Source organism: Zootoca vivipara, chromosome 2 (genome assembly GCF_965207765.1).
Source record: "Zootoca vivipara chromosome 2, rZooViv2.hap1.1, whole genome shotgun sequence".
Lineage (NCBI taxonomy): Eukaryota > Metazoa > Chordata > Lepidosauria > Squamata > Lacertidae > Zootoca > Zootoca vivipara.
In genome coordinates, this window is record NC_142584.1 from 6105181 (window position 1) to 6123897 (window position 18717).

Genomic DNA, 18717 nt, shown 5'->3' on the forward strand with positions numbered 1-18717 from the left:
AATGCTGGTGGTCAACAAAAGAGGTTTAGAGACAAGGCAAGGCAAATCTTTAAAAATGTAGTATAAACACTGACAACTGGGAAACACTGGCCTGCGAGCACTCCAGTTGTGGAACAGCTTTTACCAAAGGTGTCATGGGCTTTGAAGACACTCAAACTCAGGACGCAAGGGAGAAACGTGCTAAGAGGAAGGCATGCTTGGCAAATCCACACCGTGATCAACTCCCGCCTGAAAACCAATGTCCCCACTGTGGAAGGACGTGTGGGTCCAGAATTGGTCTCCACAGTCTCTTACAGACTCATTGTTAAAACTGTGTCTATGGAAGACAATCTTACTCGGCTACGAGTGATCGAAGAAGAAGAAGAAGAAGAAGAAGAAGAAGAAGAAGAAGAAGAAGAAGACGCTGTACTTGAAGGTCCTAATGAATTATTAGAAGAGATGGCTGGCAAAAGCAGCCTTTAGCTCCACTTTAGCTTCTGAATTCAACAGCCCTGTCCCTACTCGACCAGCGAGAAAAAACAAGTGTGTGCATTTTTCAGAAAAGACTGCTTTAGGCCTATACTGAAAATGAAGGATGCTGGGTCTTCTTGGCACAGAGCTGTGGGAGATTACATTTCCCTTTGCCCAAAAAAATCACTCACAAAGAAATCCATATGAAGGGAGGATGGAAAGCCAGGATACTGCAAGGTCTGGTGCTGCTATTTTAAACGCATTGCAGTCATTTGCAGATCTTAAAAGAAATAGACTGGGTCGTCTGATAGAAGCTAGGGAAGTCCAAAGTATCTGGGCCCCATAGCCTTTAAAGCCCATTCGTGAGGAATTTGAAGTACTTTCCCACTACTAGCAGATGATTTCCTGCTGAAATCTGATTTAAGTGTATTATTAAAATCACACAGGCACATACACCAGGTCCTGTAGTCCTCCACCTGTACGCTCTTCCATCTAAACTTGGAAAGCTCCAAGATGGGTTCCTTCCCCTTATATTTACAGCTGCCCTCTGTCAACACCCACAATGGAAAGGCTGCTTAGTCACTTATGCTTCATTCCTAGTCCAGAACCCACAGAACAACTTGCTTGCTGTGTAGGGCCATTCCGTGAAAAATGAGCCTGATAAGAAAAAAATTATTTTTAAAATATACTTATTTTACTTATAGTTTCATTAACTAAACATATTAAAGTTCAATATTCCAAAGGAAAAAAGAATTTGAAATTATTTTTTTCATGAGAAATTTGAGCTTGAAGTTTCAGTATCACTTTTCTGATTGTGTAGCTTAATTTTGTTCATTTAGGTTGGCATTATTTTTTAAAGATAAACAAAAATTGTGGTTGTCATTGTTAGTATATTATTAAAGTGAAGAACTTTGTCTACACATTGGACTTGAAAAATTTTAAATAGGTAAGTTATTTCTATTTTATTTTTATTATTGAATGGGATGCTGTTTCAGTGTCCCACCCGTGACAGCAAAAGGTACAAAAGTTTATTTTGTGATAAAACTAATTTATAGGTTATGTTTGTTTTATTGTGGGAGTATGTATTAGAGTATAACACACCTATCAATAATAAAAATGCAGTTAATTAATGTAAACACCATGAAATTTTAATAATTCTTTTTCTGTCCCACCCGTGACAGTTTTCAATGTTGTAGCTTGAGTTAGTGATTTCAGCAAGTGATTTCAGCTCTCTGCAGACAGGAGACAGATTCCTCATGTAACAATTCTTTATTCTGGCAAACAAGACTGAGGGACTGAGGAGAGGGGAACTAGCTAGAAAGGGATACATTTTGGAGGGAACAATCTCAAGCAATCACAAAGCTGCCTTTTGGTGGAAACCAATAAGACTAAGGAGCCAAATGCAGCTGCTTGAATGAACCAATAGTAGCTGTTCCCTCTGGAACATAAAGGCAGTTACCATTACTTTACCCTAATGCGAATACATACAGTAATACAGATAATATAACCTTTGAATCAATACACAAAATGGGAAAGACTACATCTGCAGAACGTATGAGAAAGCTGCGTGAAAAACTAAAACAAGATAAAAACAAATGTGAAAGCTTCAAAGAAAAGGAGAGGGTCAGAGATAAGAAGAGGCGAGAAAAGATGAAGTTGGTAAAGAATTTGTCTGCAAAATCACTTATGGAATACAGACGGAAAGAAACTGAGTGCAAAAGAAAGTACAGACAAAAGATAAAAGAAAAAGAATCTAGGCCAATTGGCGACACTACTATTCCAGAGATTGGGTCATTTAAATGCCCACAATCTCTTGGAAAGGCTGTTACCAAAGTTAAAAGAGTGTTGCCATTAAGTCCACGGAAAAGAATAGCCGTGTTACGAAAGCTTGTGTATGAGAGTTCACCTCAAGTGCCAAAAACACTATTTGATAAAAGCCCTAAACAGAACACCAAAAGTTCTATTATTTCACAAGATAATATCTCAAAGGTCCATGAGTTTTATAATTCAGATGAGATTAACAGGCAGGCACCAGGAATTAAGGATGTCAAATCTATTAAAGATCCAACAAGTGGAAAAAGAATCAAAATCCAAAAGCGGCATATGAATATGACAGTCCAAGAGGCCTATGCCTTATTTAAGATTGATAACCCAACAGTTGAAATCAGCAAATCAAAATTTTATGAACTGAGGCCTAAAAATATTGACTTTGCTTCTCAAATGCCACACAATGTTTGCGTTTGCAAATACCACGCTAATTTCAATTTCCTAATTGAAGCCATAAGTAGGAAAGACATTTTTTCCCTTCCACACATTCTGATCTTTTGAGCCTTACTTGTTGTGATTTGGAAAATGAAAAGTGCATGAATGGTGAATGCAAAAAGTGTGTACTTAATTTGCACACCCTAATTGATGAAGACTTAAACATGTCGTCTGAGATTTTCTGGAAGCAATGGAAAGATGACTGTTCTAGCCGGCCTAAGGTTTTTGAAGCAAAAGGAACCATAGAAGAAGCTGTCAATGAGCTACAAAATCAATTTAGTAAATTTAAGAAGCACTTCTTTGTAAAGCAATTACAAGCTAAAGCTTTCAAAAATATGAAGGACACAGTAGCTGATGATGAGGTGATTCTTCAAGTGGATTTTGCTGAAAACTATTTGGCAACATCGCAAGATGAAATCCAAAGTGCACACTGGACCCACAACCAAATCACAGTATTTACTGGTTGCGCTTGGACTCAAGGCAAAGTACGTTCTTTTGCCGTGGTTTCGGATCACTTAACCCACGACAAATACTCAGTATATGCATGCCTAAAAGCCATAATTGAAGAACTTAAGAAAGAATTTAACAGACTGACAAAGGTCAAAATCTTTTCTGATGGGTGTGCTGGTCAGTTCAAAAATAAGTACACACTGTCCAATCTGTGTTTTATGCCTGAAGACTTTGGTGTTGATGGGGAATGGGTTTTTTTTTTTTGCTACATCCCACGGCAAGGGTGCCGTGGATGGGATTGGTGGATTAACTAAGCAAGCAGTTTGGAATGCAGTGAAACAAAGGAGAGTAGTAATCAATTCAGCCTCAGATTTTGTTAAATGTGCTGAAAAAGCAGTACCGAGAGTGAAGTTTGTCCTTTTAATGCCTACTGATATCAGTGCAAATATGGCGATGCTAGATGAGCGCTGGACTTTGGTGAGGAAGATTCCAAATGTGCAGTCCAACCATTTTTTTAAAGCTAAAGACAAAAGAAGTTTAGTTTATGGACCTTCTTTTCAAAAGTCCACCCACGTAGTCTTCACAGAACTGTTCAAGTTAAAAGTTTCTGATGTTTACAGAGATTCTGATAGTGACACAGAAAAACAAGATGGTGTAGCAAGTTGTACAAATGAAACAGATGTGCCGGTGGTTGGAGTGAAGCCGTTCGTTGATGGAGTGACTATTGGGACATATGTTTTAGTTGAATTTGAAACAACTACAAAAAGACAAAGAACCAGGCCTACTAAATATAGATATGCTGCAATATGCCAAAGTAATGTTGAAGATGATGGAGAAGTCAAGGTGATGTGTATGCGAGCAGTTAACAATTCTGGAAAGCTGTTTCAAGTTGATGAAAAAGACATATCATATGTGCAGTTTGAACATATTCTTAGTATCTTACCCCAACCTAATGTTAAACGAGTCAGAAGGAGCATTTTTTATGAATTTACTGAAAATGTAGATGTGTTTGAAAGTGGTTGATTGGCCCAGAGATGGACTAGAAGAAAATATTTTTTAAATAGATTTTAATTTTAGTAAATACAACATTATACTTTGTAGGCTATAGTAGATAGTAAGTATAGTAATAGCAAAAGGTTTTTTTGTAATTATTCCATTTTTAACAACCTTAATTGTATGTTAAATCAAGTGTATGCCAGACGCGTCCCACCCGTGACATTTCATTGTCCCACCCGTGACAGCATTTTTTCCTTAATTTTGTATCATTAAATTTCTTAACCTAAATTTCTGATTGCATAGTTGTAACCAATAAACATTGATTTAAACAGATATGCTGAGTTTATAATTGATTCACCTCCCAACTCACAGAGTTTTTCCATAAATCAAACTTATCTCAAGCTCCATGTCCTTTTTTTGTCCCACCCGTGACAATACTTTAACATTTAATAAAATTGTCAAAAATATCCATAAAAATAATAAAAAATTAGTAAAATGTTCAGTATCTTATTAAGAACATAGTTCAAATTTTGGTTGTTAATTTTTATGTATATTTACATTCTTACACATGTGTGAATACCAAAAAACATGGTCCAAGTGTCCCACCCGTGACAATGGAATGGCCCTGTACTTGGGATTGTTTGCCAAGTCTATAGAAGCCACCCTATAGTATCTCTTTCCTTCAGCACTTCCTGTTCCTGAAGCAGCAGAAAAATGCTGTTCTGAACACTTTGCTGCCTCAAGTGCAAGAACCCCACACACCTACTTAGCCTAACCCGGATAGATATTAAACTGGGCTTGTAAAACACTAACTTGCCTGGCTGCTTGTGACCAGTAGCAATTGTCCTCAGGCAAGGAAGGATTTGTAAACCGGGGTCTGGAAGTGTTTGCTTGTTAGTTTCCTTAATGGGATGTCAGTGTACTATAAATGACTGTTTGGGGGCAGACAGCTATTAATAATTTGTGAGTAACTTTTGTGAAATTCATAGGGCTTTTGTTGGGGAAAAATAGTTTCAACCGAATCAGAAGATGTAAAAATGCTAGCTTCCTCTTAAATGCAAAGCTACTTCCTCTGGTAGGGTAGTCGTGTAATCTCCAACTGACAACTGGCGAGAAGACCAACTACAGAATGGCAACCTGACACATTTTCTCTCCACTCATTTAGGGATAGTCACCAGCATTAGAAGCTCAGATATATATATAAGCTAGTCACCAAATGGCACCTTAAACCTAAGTTGCGGTTGCCACAACAGAATGTCTAGGATAAGGTTACCAGATTTTTTCAAAGAATCCAGGGACACTTTAAAAAAATAGAAAAAAGTTATATAATTTTTTTAAAAATAAAAATAAAATAAGAATATCTTCTCTTCTGTGGTCTCCTCTGTCACACGGCCTTCCTCTGGGCCCCATCCTTCTCTCTTGGAGCACTAGCCGCTGTGGAGTAGGCTCGGGTACTCTCTCCTACCTTTCTTCCTCAGTAGCGGCAGCGGCGTGGCAAGGTTGGGGCTCCCCTCTTTTTTCTCCTTCCTCTTTCTCTCTCTTCCTTCTCCTCCCTCTCCTCGTTTGCGACTGGACTTAACTGTTAGGGGTCCTTTACCTTTACCTCCCAGGTCCTAGTCCAATAATGTCACCACTACACCATCCTGGCTTCCTAGAGCACTTCTGTTATGGGGCAGCTCTATAAACTAAGTAGGGGGGAATGGGGAAAGCCAAATGTTTTTCTTGAAGCTTGAATTTATTTGATGGTTGTAAACCAATTTGAAATTTTTTCTTTAAAATATAAAGTGGTATAGATATGAAATGAAAAACAACAATAAATCACATTTGGGGGGGAAATGGCACCTAGACATTCCACTGTGGCGACCATAATCTAGGTTTAAGATGCTATTTGCCAATTAGCAGTTTCTAACACTGCTCAAGACTGTGACCTGACCAAGTCTTCCCCAACTGGAGCCCTTCAACCTTTTTAGTGATGCAATGATCATGAGCCACCTGAAGGAGAAAAGGTGCCAGGAGCCTGAAGTATTTGAACTAGATTTGATTGCTAAGTAGAGTGGAAATGTCACAACCAGGTATCCACCGTTAACAATAACATGCAAGACCAGGCATCCCCAAACTGCGGCCCTCCAGATGTTTTGGTCTACAACTCCCATGATCCCTAGGTAACAGGACCAGTGGTCGGGGGAGATGGGAATTGTAGTCCAAAACACCTGGAGGGCCGAAGTTTGGGGATGCCTGTGCAAGACCCACAGATCTTCCCAGTGACCTCTCTTGATGGCTTCACATTTCTCATCAACCAGACAGACACCTCCTTTTGCACAAAGTAAAATTTGATCATGACAAGAAGAATAGGGGAGAATTATAGCGAAGGCCATCCAATTTCTGCCTTCTCTAACATGGTGCCCTCCAGATGTTTTGCCCACAACTGCCACCACCCGTGACCTATGGCCAAGCTGGTGGGGGCTGATGGGAGCTTGAGCCCAACAACATCTGGAGGACATTAGGCTGGGGGAAGCTTATGAACCATGACTTAATTGCATCCTATAATGTTGGGATGAAATCAAAAGCCAATCAGCCATACTGTGACACAGCCCCACTAACATAAGGCAGAAAAGCATGTACTCTTTGCATGATTTAATGATGGTATGACTTTTATTATCAGCCACTGTCTTATTCTACTTGCTAGGAAATGGAGACATAGCCTTCGTTTTCCTGTGTTTGAGTCCCTCAATACCAACCACTAACATTTAATTGCATGCTCCATTCATACCAAGAAGCAAATAAACAAGAAGCAAAAGACAACCCTGAATGTATGCAGTCCTCAAACAGCCTACACACATGCAACAACTTCATAGGAAGTCACTTGAGAACTGCAGACAAAGCGTACTACTCTCGCTGCCACCTGGAGCAACTGGAAAAATGAATCCAAATGTTGAAGGCAGGTAATTCTATTTTAAGATTTTGAGCACAGGGTTCCTTGTGTTCACTGGGTCATTAGGTTTCTTTCCACAAAGTCCCTCCACAAATGTAAAAGAGGAGATAAGGGGATAGGAAAAGTGGTGCTCAAACTGAAACAAACAAGTTCAAGGAACAAACAAGTTCAAGAGGATGTCTGTGGTTGACAAGCAGTCGCAGAAGCAAATGCAAGGTTTCCTTTAAAAAGTGGAAGTCTAACCCAAATTAGAACAAAAAGAAGCATAAACCCTAACAAAATAAATATGAACCGACAACAAGAAAAATGATAAAGAATTTAGAGCACAAGTTAGACCTGCAACAAAATGTTTATCTGTAAAAAAATCTCTGGTTCAGGGTTCTAGCCAGCTCCTTGCAAACTCACCCAGTGCTCCTCCAAGACACTACTTTCCCAACTCACCCCAAAGTTTTCTGTTTATCTTTTCCAACTGACAACTGACATTTTGAGCATGCCAAGTCTTCATTTGGCTGTTTCTCTGGGGTGCCACCTTTTAAATTTCTCTCTTAAGATATTGTGCAGCCTACAACCCACTCACTTCATCCATGGTTTCCATTCATCATTCCCTCTTCATCATCTGGGTGTTTTTTTGGGGGGGGGGGTAGCTTTCTCCCTCCATCTTCCATCTCCTACCTTTTCCTTCCTCCTCTGCCATCAGCCAACACAATCAACGTCCCTGTACAGTTTGAATCCGGCTTGTAAGTGTGTCTTAGTAGTGTCACACTTCTGGATCCAAGCTCTGCTTTTTCTTCCCTCTCCCTTCCTCAATGTGACCACAAGCATGCGCAGACTTGTCATTTTTTTGCTTCAAGTTTTCTTTTTTATCATTTCCTGGAGTTTTTTTTTCTATTTCTGCAAACCTTGGGGATCTCTCAAACATACTAATACTTCCCTCTTCTTCTTGGCTGGTTCACTTTGACTACAAATTCATGGCATGCACCCTCAACTATGGAATGAAATTGGTAAAAATATAGTCAAGAATGTTAGTAGACCCACTGGGTGAAATTTACCCTTGCACAATGAAACCTTCTTCCCCTGCATGCCCCCTAAATCAGCTCTGGGGGTCTCAAAGCATGCATAGGGGCAGAAGGGAGAAGTCCCGTTGCACAAGCGGAAAATATTCCACTCCCACAATAATACCATCCATTGAAATTAGCAAACATGACTAACTTGGGTATATTAATTTCAGTGGGCCTACTGTAAATAAAATTTAACTGGATACAAACATGGTGCTGATAATGCCAAGGTTGCAGGTTCAATCCTCATATGGAACAGCTGCATATTCCTGCATTGCAGGGGGTTGGACTAGATTGTGCTTAGGGCCCTTCCAACTTTACAGTTCTATTACTCTATTACCTACTCTATTACAATCCAATATCATTTATCAGAAGCAGAAAAGACAAGTAGAGAGATGGCTGAGCAGCTAGACAACAGAAGAGTAAAAGGATTACTAAAGGAGGAGGAGATAAGCTGAATGTATTATTTGTATTTGTTCTCACTTTGGAACCTGCTGCAGATAACTGTGCATTCACCACTTTTTCCCTGAGTAGGCATCTCAAGAACTAAGTCAAATAGAAGTGGCAGGAGATGATGATGGACTACTGCAATGCGCTCTACGTGGGGCTACCTTTGAAGGTGACCCGGAAACTAAAACTAACCCAGAATGCGGCAGCTAGACTGGTGACTGGGAGCGGCCACCGAGACCACATAACACCGGTCCTGAAAGACCTACATTGGCTCCCAGTACGTTTCCGAGCACAATTCAAAGTGCTGGTACTGACCTTTAAAGCCCTAAACGGCCTTGGTCAAGTATACCTGAAGGAGCGTCTCCATCCCCATCGTTCTGCCTGGACACTGAGATCCAGCGCCGAGGGTCTTCTGGCGGTTCCCTCACTACGAGAAGCCAAGTTACAGGGAACCAGGCAGAGGGCCTTCTCGGTAGTGGCACCCACCCTGTGGAATGCCCTCCCACCAGAGGTCAAAGAGAACAACAACTACCAGACCTTTAGAAGGCATCTCAAGGCAGCCCTGTTTAGGGAAGCTTTTAATGTTTGATTTCTGTATTTTAATGTTTTGTTGGAAGCCGCCCAGAGTGGCTGGGGGAACCCGGCCAGATGGGCAGGGTATAAATAATAAATTATTAATATTATATTATTATTATTATTATTATTATTATTATTATTATTATATTCTAGATCTGACAAATTAAGATGTTACCTGGTCAGTTAACACACACTCAAAAATAGGAAACTTGTCACAGCTATCAGCCCACCTTTCTAAGGTAGCCAATGCAACATCCATTTTTAGGACCCATCCTATTCTTCTGGTGCAAATTGCTTAATTGATTTTAATACTGTTTTATTATATTCTAAACTGCCTGAGGCCTTATGGTGAAGGTCATGTAAGAAAAATAAATAAAGGGAGACGGGAGAAGCAGAGGGGAGTCCATAACTAACAACTCTACTGGCCGAGCTTCTGTCCTATATAAATTGGTAGAAAACACAATTCAAAGTACAATTTAACATACAACAAGCATCACTAAGAAGAATCAGCATGGCTTCTGCAGTGCAGTCCTGCCTCAACAACCTATTAGAATTCTCTGAGTGTTGGTAATCATGTGCAGCCAGGGATAATCATACCTGGAGTTCCGAAATGCTTTTCAAAAAGTCTCTTAACAAAAACACCAGTGAAGAAACCCTTAGCAGTCATTGAGTAAAAGGGCAAGTGCCCTTACAAAACAAAAACTGGTAAAACAATGGGAAACGGAGGGCAGGAACACAGCAATATTCACAATGGAAGGAAATAAGCAGTGAGGATCTGTATTGGAACGGATGCTTCTTGGAGGATCTGCATGACACAGAAACAGAGGTGAGCAAACTTTGCCAAGTTTGCAGACAGACTATTTAGGAAGGCAAAGGCATGAGCGAAATGGAGAGATCCTTTTGGAAGTCTTTACAAATGGATGAATGGCAAGAAAACGGCAAATGAGGTTTAATGTCATTTTAAAATGAAATAAACTGGAGCAATAGTAACAGCAAAGCCCATTTTCATACATACAGCAATGTGACTATCCAGGAAAGATGATGTGGTATCGTGGTACATGGTTAAAGAATAATCAACTCTATGTGTAGCAGCAGTGAGAAAACGGTGAGTTTTATGTTGGGATTTGGAAAGGAAGAGAACATAGAAAGCTGGCATCAAACCCTTATAATTCATAGAAGGAATACTATCAATGGCTACTAGCTATGTTTTACCTCCATTTTCAGAACCTCAGAATACCAGTTGTGGGAAATCACAAGTGGGGAGAGGGGCCACTGCCTTCAGGCTCTACTTGCAGGCGTCTCATATGCATCTAGTTGGCCACTGAATGAGTAAGATGTTGGACTAGGTGGGCCTTTGGACTTGTCTAACGGGGGCTCTTCTTATGTTCCTTCATATACCCCAATAGTGAGGACATGTGCAATTTAGTATACCACATTTCCACAAACCTGGTGCCCTCCAGATACTTTGGACTTCAACTCCATATTGGCTGGAACTTATAAAATTTGTCGCTCAGCACATCTATAGGGCATCAGATTGGGAGAATGCTGCAATATATTCACCTAAAGGTAAAGGGGCCCCTGACCATTAGGTCCAGTCGTGACTGACTCTGGGGTTGCAGCGCTCATCTCGCTTTATTGGCCGAGGGAGCTGGCGTACAGCTTCCAGGTCATGTGGCCAGCATGACTAAGCCGCTTCTGGAGAACCAGAGCAGTGCATGGAAACGCCGTTTACCTTCCCGATGTAGCGGTACCTATTTATCTACTTGCACTCTGAGGTGCTTTCGAACTGCTATGTTGGCAGGAGCAGGGACCAAGCAACGGGAGCTCACCCCATCGCGGGGATTCGAACCGCTGACCTTTTGATCGGCAAGCCCTAGGCCTAACCCACAGCGCCACCTAATGAAGTTCTAATCCCCCACATCTCAAAAAAATATACTGTAGAGTTGAAAAAGGTGTAGGAAAGACATTGAAGTGATTGTACTACTTTCTCTATATGTAAAGGCTACACCCGAGTGTTTGATTTTGTGTTTTTAATGTATTTTATATATTTGGTGTTAGCCGCCCTGACCCCAGCCTCGGTTGGGGAGGGCGGGGTATAAATAAAATGCATTATTATTATTATTATTATTATACTTTTAAAAACAAATTACTGGGTGATAATAGGGCTATGAAGAAAACTTAAAAAGGTATTGTGTTTCTCATAATAATGGAATGTACAATGACCCAGTTATACTGACTGGCTGGAAATTCAAGACAATAGAAACAAGTCTTTTGCACAATGCTTCACTGATGGGATGCTGATGGTCACTGGCTAAGAATGGCTTTCCAAAGGCATTGGAAAAACTCATGAAAAATAGCTGCTGATAAACCCAATGGTCACACTGCTTAAATACAACCCAGATGCCCATACCCACTGGCGGGGGGGAGAGAAGGTGGTGAGGCAGCATTCTTGGATGACATAATTATTCAGATCCATTCCAATCTGGGTTCAGGCCTGGCTATAGAACTGAGTCAGCCTTGGTCCCCCTGATGATCACCTTTGCACAGGGGGAGTGTGATCTTGCTCCTGCATCTTGATCTCTCGTTGGCATTTGATACCAATGACCATGGTACTCTCCTGGACTGGCTCTGGGGAATGGGAACTGGGTGCACTGTATTACAGTCCTTGGCCTTCAGGGTATGGTTTTTTGTGGGGTAGGGAAAGAGAAGAAAAATAATTGGGGGAAAATGTGGGAGTAGGGAGGAAGAAACCGCAATACTTTTCCATAGGGCTGTGTTATTTATTATTATTATTATTATTATTATTATTATTATTATTAGAACAGTGTACGTGGTCCTGAGCCCTCAGGATATTTTTTTGGTGAATGGAAATGGGGCAGGGGGAGAAATAATTTGGGGGGCGGTAATAGGAATAGGAAGGGAGAAGCCATGTTCCAATATCTGAAGGGCTGTCATGTGGAACATGGAGCAAGCTTGTTTTCTCCTGCTCTGGAGGGTAAGACTCGAACCCATGGCTTCAAGTTACAAGAAAGGAGATTCCAACAAAACATCAGAAAAAAGTTTCTGACGACAAGAGGCGTTTGACTTCAGGATGGAGGGTGTTGGACTCTCCTTCCTTGGAGGTTCTTAATCAGAGGTTGGATGGCCATCTGTCATGGATGCATCAGACGAGATTCCTGAATTGCGGGGGGGGCGGGCTAGATGACCCTGGGGCTCCCTTCCAACTCTATGATTCTATGAAAAACAGTGAGAAACCACGATTGTTCTCCATGGGGCAGCTCAGTCAGCAGAGAACGAGACCTTTAATGCCGGGGTCATGGGTTCAAGCCCCACGTTGGGCAAGATTCTTGCATTGCAGGGGGTTGGACTAGATGACCCTGGGGGTTAATTCTAACTCTACACTTCTATGGTTCTAGGACTGCGTCGCTGTTGCTATTCATATTCTTGGCACCATTGAATCCTGTGTCCCACAAGCTCCTCCCCCATCCCGCAATCCCCAGCGGCCTCGTTATCCCTGCACCGCCCCCCTAAAAAAAAGAGACACCTTCCCACAGCCCCTCGCCCGTCTCCCCTCTGACCTGCCCCTCCGTGACGCGAAAGGGCCTCCGAAGCGGACCAGCCCCGACCCCGAAAGGGAACCTCTCTCCATCCATCTCCCCGACTCTCTCTCTCTCTCGAAACGCCCCCCCCCCACGAGGCCGGGCCCATCTACCCCTCATGCCGGGCCCTCGCCCTCCGCCCGCCCGACCGCCCCTTTCCCTCTTCCACGGCGGTACCGGAGCTGCGGCTCATGCGCTTCTCCCAGCCCGCGGGGAGCTTCTCCTCCTCCGCCATCTTGCCTCGCCTCACAGAGCACAAGCGCAGAGCCGGCCACGCCCACCTTCGCTTAGCAACGGCGGCGGCGCAAGCGCGAACGTGCACGCGATCGCGCTATCGCCTACAGAGCTCCCCGCCCGCTATTGGTCGCGGAGAGTTGGGAGGGAGGAAGGAAAGCCCCGCCCACCAGAGAAAGGGGCGCCCAATCAACCCGCGGCCCGTCGGAATGGTGGCCTATAGCAGGCTTCCTCAACCTTGGCCCTCCAGATGTTTTGAGACTACAATTCCCAGCATCCCTGACCACTGGTCCTACTAGCTAGGGATCATGGGAGTCGTAGGCCAAAAAACATATGGAGGGCCAAGGGGCCTAGAGACCCAAAAGATGGAGAATATGTTGTTGTTTTTGCAACGTGCCCTCTGCCTGCACGCCCACTCTGATTCACCCATCATCCACTATCCCGGGTTAATTTCTAAATAACTCATGGGACTCTGTGCCTGGATAGTCCAGACTCTTCATCTCAGGGTCACAAGTTCGAGCCCCACATTGGACAAAAAGATTCCTGCATTGCAGGGGGTGAACTAGATGGCCCTATGGGACCCTTCCAACTCTACAAGTTTATGGTCCTATGATTCTTTCCACTCAGGCCTGCCCACCCATGCACTACGTGTTATAGATATCGTTTTCACATATACGACACTTAAAAGTTTCTGTGTTTTAAAGATACACTGCACACAGAGTCACATATCAGGTCACGTTTATTATAAAGATTCTAAAAAAAACCAAAACAATAAAAGACAGTCTGAATACAAGTTCCCCGGTATTCATTCCTGTTATATTGCGCTCAGGAATAAAATACTCTTAACTGAACCTCATGCAACCAAATAATAAAGAGTTTGTCAAATAAGAAACAAAGAATGAAAAAAACAGACATAGAAAAGGCAGCATCTGCCACAATGAAGCTACTGATAATATAGTTCTAGGTTCATGCCATCGTGAATTTCATCTGGAAGTGAGGATTTAAGGTGAAATTCCACTGGAAAGTATTTCTGTATTTTTATAAATCGGGCATGATGTACTGTATATGATGGGGGAAATCTACCACAATGCCAGAATAATGATACTTTTGCAATTTATCATAACTGCTGAAATTCATACTTAATTTATGAATTATCCAAGCACATATACATCCCAGCAGATTCACTCTAAATGCGGCCCAACTGCACAGGGTCATCATATTGTTTTAAAACATATGGTATTGTTTTTAATTGTTTTATTGTTGTCTTTAATGTGAAATCACTTCTAATATTTTATGGAAAGAATTCATAAGTAGAAACCAATCTACACATCTTTAAAAGTTGTTCATCTGTTCATTATGTACTTGGATATGTATGAAAATTAAGCACAATGGTTCCTGAGATCATCTAGCAAGTTTCTGTCTATGTGCATGGTGGGAAAGTCATTATTATTATTTTAAAGATGTAAAGTAGTAGAGAATTAATTTACATAAATTTATGTAAACTTTATATTATTTATTATTGTTATTATTTATACCCCACCCAACTGGAGTAAAAAAGAAATAAATTAGCTATGACCAAAATCTGCTCAGTTCAAGCTGAAGAGTATTACCCACTTCTTTCCTTTTCCTTCCCCCCACTGTTATTTTACCGCAAATCACCAAGGTTGTTTAAGGATACAGTCTGCCAATGAAACATGGTCCTTGAAAATTGTATACCTAAAACATTAACAAGAAAGGCAGTTAGTCAACCATAATTTGTTACACAGCAAATAACTCAATAAAATATGGCAATTATGACATTATTAAAATATCGACAGCTAACACGATGGATAATACACACACACACACACACACACACACACACACACACATGACAGAGCCAATAGGCTTTTCTCCTTAAAGTTGGCCTAGAAACTTCAGCTGGTACAGATATAGCTGCCCATTTGCAACAAGAGTAAGATTCTGCAGTCAGGTTATGCCCATTTCTTACTGCAACTTGAAAGTCCTAAATGGAATGGGTCCTTAACAACAACAACAACAACAACAACAATTTTATTATGTATACCCTGCCCATCTGGCTGGGTTTCCCCAGCCTCTTTCTATATGAGGCACACCCACCCTAGACATTAAAAACTATCCACCAGGCCCACTCTACATTGCAACTAGAGAGTTTAGCCTATCATCAATGAAGAGTAAGGCCTTTTCAGCAGCCTGCACCTAAGCTGTGAGATTCTCTCTTCCTCTGAGTATGGTTGCACATTCTTTCTATTCCTCTCAGAGAGCAAGAAAGACTTATTTATTTTGTCATGGCTTTTCTGTTTGATTTTTACCTGGCAATTTTGGAACTTTGTGCCACTATCATATTTTCCTTGTTTTGGTATTGCTCGTTATAGTTTAACATTAATTGCTTTTAATTGATATTATCAATTGCTGGTTTTGATTATAATTGCTTTGAAGAACCACTATGGTTGAAAGGAACTATGCAAATACTGTTAAGTGGTTTAAGAAGATCAATACTAAGCAGTACAACACGCACCCAGGTCAGTAGTCATGTGTGGAGACCTGGAGATCTGGGCTTCTTGGACTGAAAGCATGCACTGTGCTATTGCATTGATAGTGCTAAGAACAAGCTGAGGGAGCTGCCTGAGGAGCCCTGATGCTTTGCTCATTTCTACTCACCATTTCTTCAACACGATCTTGTCCCACCGCGTGCCAGTCTGCGCAGCAATGAGCTTTTTCAAGTCCCTAATGGTGTCGTCAGAGCTGAGTGGTGGTACGAGTTAAGGAAAGGATGTCTTAAATCAAAAGCAGTAAGCAGACTATGTGTTCATTGTGTACCATCTACCAGTCCCAAACAATTTAGTACCTGGATGCCCAACACAATTGGGGTTGTGCACACATGATCACACACAGTGGCCTTGAGTTATGCTTGCCAATACATGGGAGAAGAAACATATTTGGATGTTACAAGCTCAGGGTGGATACCACTTAAACAAAGGGTGACTAACCTCTGGCCCTTCAGATGTTTTTGGACTCCAGCTCCCATCAGCCCCAGGCAGAATTGCCCATACATAGAGAGGAGGAGGATTTCAGTCCAGCACCACCCGGAGGGCCAAAGCTTTCCCACTCCTGACTCAGACATGGACCATCCAAACATACACATATGCATAATCCATACACTTATGAAAGAACCCATTCTTCATCTCCAACCATAAAATTTACAAAAAGGCATGCTTGTGCTGCTTCAGTCACCCAAAAATTTCCTGCACCCATAAACCACCCATTCCCTTAGACCAGGCATCCCAAAACTCGGCCCTCCAGATGTTTCGGGACTACACTTCCATCATCCCTAGCTAACAGGACCAGTGGTCAGGGATGATGGGAGTTGTAGTCCCAAAACACCTGGAGGGCCGAGTTTGGGGATGCCTGCCTTAGACCTAAAACCTTCTCCCTAAACAGTGCCAGTTCTCCCTTTCTCTTTACTCCCCAGCTCTTCTGTGGGATCTTAAATACTCAATCCCAAGTGAGCTGAAGCCTGAGTACTTATAGCTGCACTTTTTCACATCCATTTTCACATACCCATTGCCTCTCCCGTTGGCTACCTTAACCTGGTTTCCCCAGCCAGTCTAAGCTGTTTCCTGGGGTGTGGCTGATTCCGCATGCTAACAGTTTCTAGGAGCCACAGGCGAGAGCTGAGTGCAGTGTGGAGACCAAAGCTGAATAAACTACCCTAGAAGGAGCACAACGTGTTCCGCAACCAAAGGTATTACCCCTCCCATAAACCCTGCACTCATAGTAAGAGATATCTTATTATGTCTTCTTGCTAGCTACACAATTCTGCAGCCAAAGATGGAGAAGCGCTATACAGTCAGCAAAAACAAGACTTGGAACTGACTGTGGCTATAGTGGAGCAGAGACATCACCTTGTCGACAAAGGTCCATATAGTTAAAGCTATGGTTTTCCCAGTAGTGATGTATGGAAGTGAGAGCTGGACAATAAAGAAGACTGATCGCCAAAGAATTGATGCTTTTGAATTATGGTGCTGGAGGAGACTCTTGAGAGTCCCATGGACTGCAAGAAGATTGAACCTATCCATTCTGAAGGAAATCAGTCCTGAATGCTCACTGGAAGGACAGATCCTGAAGCTGAGGCTCCAATACTTTGGTCACCTCATGAGAAGAGAAGACTCCCTGGAAAAGACCCTGATGTTGGGAAAGATTGAGGGCACAAGGAGAAGGGGACGACAGAGGATGAGATGGTTGGACAGTGTTCTCGAAGCTACTAACATGAGTTTGACCAAACTGTGGGCGGCAGTGGAAGACAGGAGTGCCTGGCGTGCTCTGGTCCATGGGGTCACGAAGAGTCGGACATGACTAAATGACTAAACAACAGCTACACAATAAAAAATGGAACCTCCATTCAAACCATGCTCGTGTCCCAAGTGATCACTACCTTGCCTCCTCTTTTTTCATACACCAGAGCCTCAAATAAAACACAATAGCTGCATATTGGGCAGGAAGGTGCCATTCAGCCGCCTGCAGAAGCTACTTCTTTTGAGCTTTGGATACTTGCACTTCACTCTCACTTTCTTGCCCAGCCGATCGTTGCAAACCACTTCAATCATCCCGATCAGGTACCAGAACAACCCCAAGAAACTGCTGAGCAAGGAGACCTTTGGCCTCCTGCCTTCTGAGGCTCTGTTGGGAAGAAAAGACAGGATGATTCATTTGTTTAAAAGTGTATGTCTTATGCCACTTGGTCCTAAAACAGGTCGGGTATACAGTTTTCAAAAGCAGAATCGAGAGAAAATGGGGGGAATGCTTTCTCAACTGACAGGGAATACTTATGATTAAAGAAAATTAAGAAAGAGTTAACAGTACAACTTTTCCCACCAGAATGTTGACATCATGGGAAATGTTGTCTTTCACAACTGTCAAAGGCACGTAACTGGGATAAAACACAGTAATCCACTTCTAGTTGTCCCCCAATATTTTATAGTTACACAATAACCACCATTTCAATCCAACTGCTTAAGAGTAGCAAAGGGATGGATTCACATTCTGTACATTTATCCTCAGATGGATTCCAAACAATTATTATTACTGTATTATTATTATTATTAATTAAATTTGCATACCGCCCTTAATCTGAAGATCTCAGGGTGGTTCACAGCATAAAAATGCACAATAAAACCACAGAGAACATAATAAAAACTAGCGAAACGAAACAATAACCCCACCAGCCACAAGCACATTTAAAGCGACATACCAAACAGCTGGAAATGAACCGCACCGGAAGCATACAAAATAAAGGCTGGTTTTTCAGGGTATTGGCATTTGCATGCATGTCCACCAGAGAAAAGAGGCCTCTGCCCCTCGACGCAAGAGACTCATGTGTGCAGACCAAGCTTTTGTTTTTAAGCAGCCATTCCGGGACACGTGACCAACTCAGCGCAGCGTCTTGGAGGCCCCGGGAGAGCCCGCGTCTCGGAGGCGGCACTGGCGGCGCCGAGCTCTTTCCAGGTGCAGAGCATCCGCGGGGGTTGCCTTCCAGCCCCCACCTTCCCCAGCCAGCAGGGCCAGAGGCGGCCCGGTCTCGGGTCTCGTGTCTCGTGTCTCGGGCCCCGGAGTATCCCCGCTTGCCGCCCCCGAACCTACCTGAATTCAGCGGACTCTTGACAGCCGGAGATCAGGCGGAAACGGAAGCAACGCG

At 42.5% G+C, this 18717-nt stretch overlaps 2 protein-coding genes across 4 annotated transcripts in view; both read right to left on the reverse strand.

The window, feature by feature from the left end:
- PIN1 (peptidylprolyl cis/trans isomerase, NIMA-interacting 1) overlaps positions 1-13027 on the reverse strand; it is a 60219-nt gene extending 47192 nt beyond the window's left edge. The window contains exon 1 of one of the 2 annotated variants that reach the window (XM_035102429.3): positions 12948-13027. In XM_035102429.3, coding sequence (XP_034958320.1) covers positions 12948-13005 — 58 coding nt within the window. In that variant the 5' untranslated portion in view covers positions 13006-13027. Of the gene's footprint in view, positions 1-7762; positions 7900-12947 lie in introns of those variants that run through there. The other variant, XM_035102430.3, reaches the window with a different exon arrangement.
- A 698-nt stretch (positions 13028-13725) lies between these two features.
- Positions 13726-18696, reverse strand: UBL5 (ubiquitin like 5). 2 transcript variants are annotated; one of them, XM_035102431.3, is made up of 5 exons: positions 18663-18696; positions 17574-17702; positions 15684-15767; positions 14683-14720; positions 13726-13991 (listed from the first exon to the last, which is right to left on the reverse strand). In XM_035102431.3, the coding sequence occupies exons 2-5, from the start codon at positions 17627-17629 to the stop codon at positions 13948-13950; spliced, it is 222 nt and encodes a 73-aa protein (XP_034958322.1). In that variant the 5' UTR covers positions 17630-17702; positions 18663-18696; the 3' UTR covers positions 13726-13947. The 2 variants fall into 2 exon arrangements, with proteins under 2 accessions (XP_034958322.1, XP_034958323.1); XM_035102432.3 differs by having other exon boundaries at positions 18274-18696.
- Positions 18697-18717: the final 21 nt, after the last annotated feature.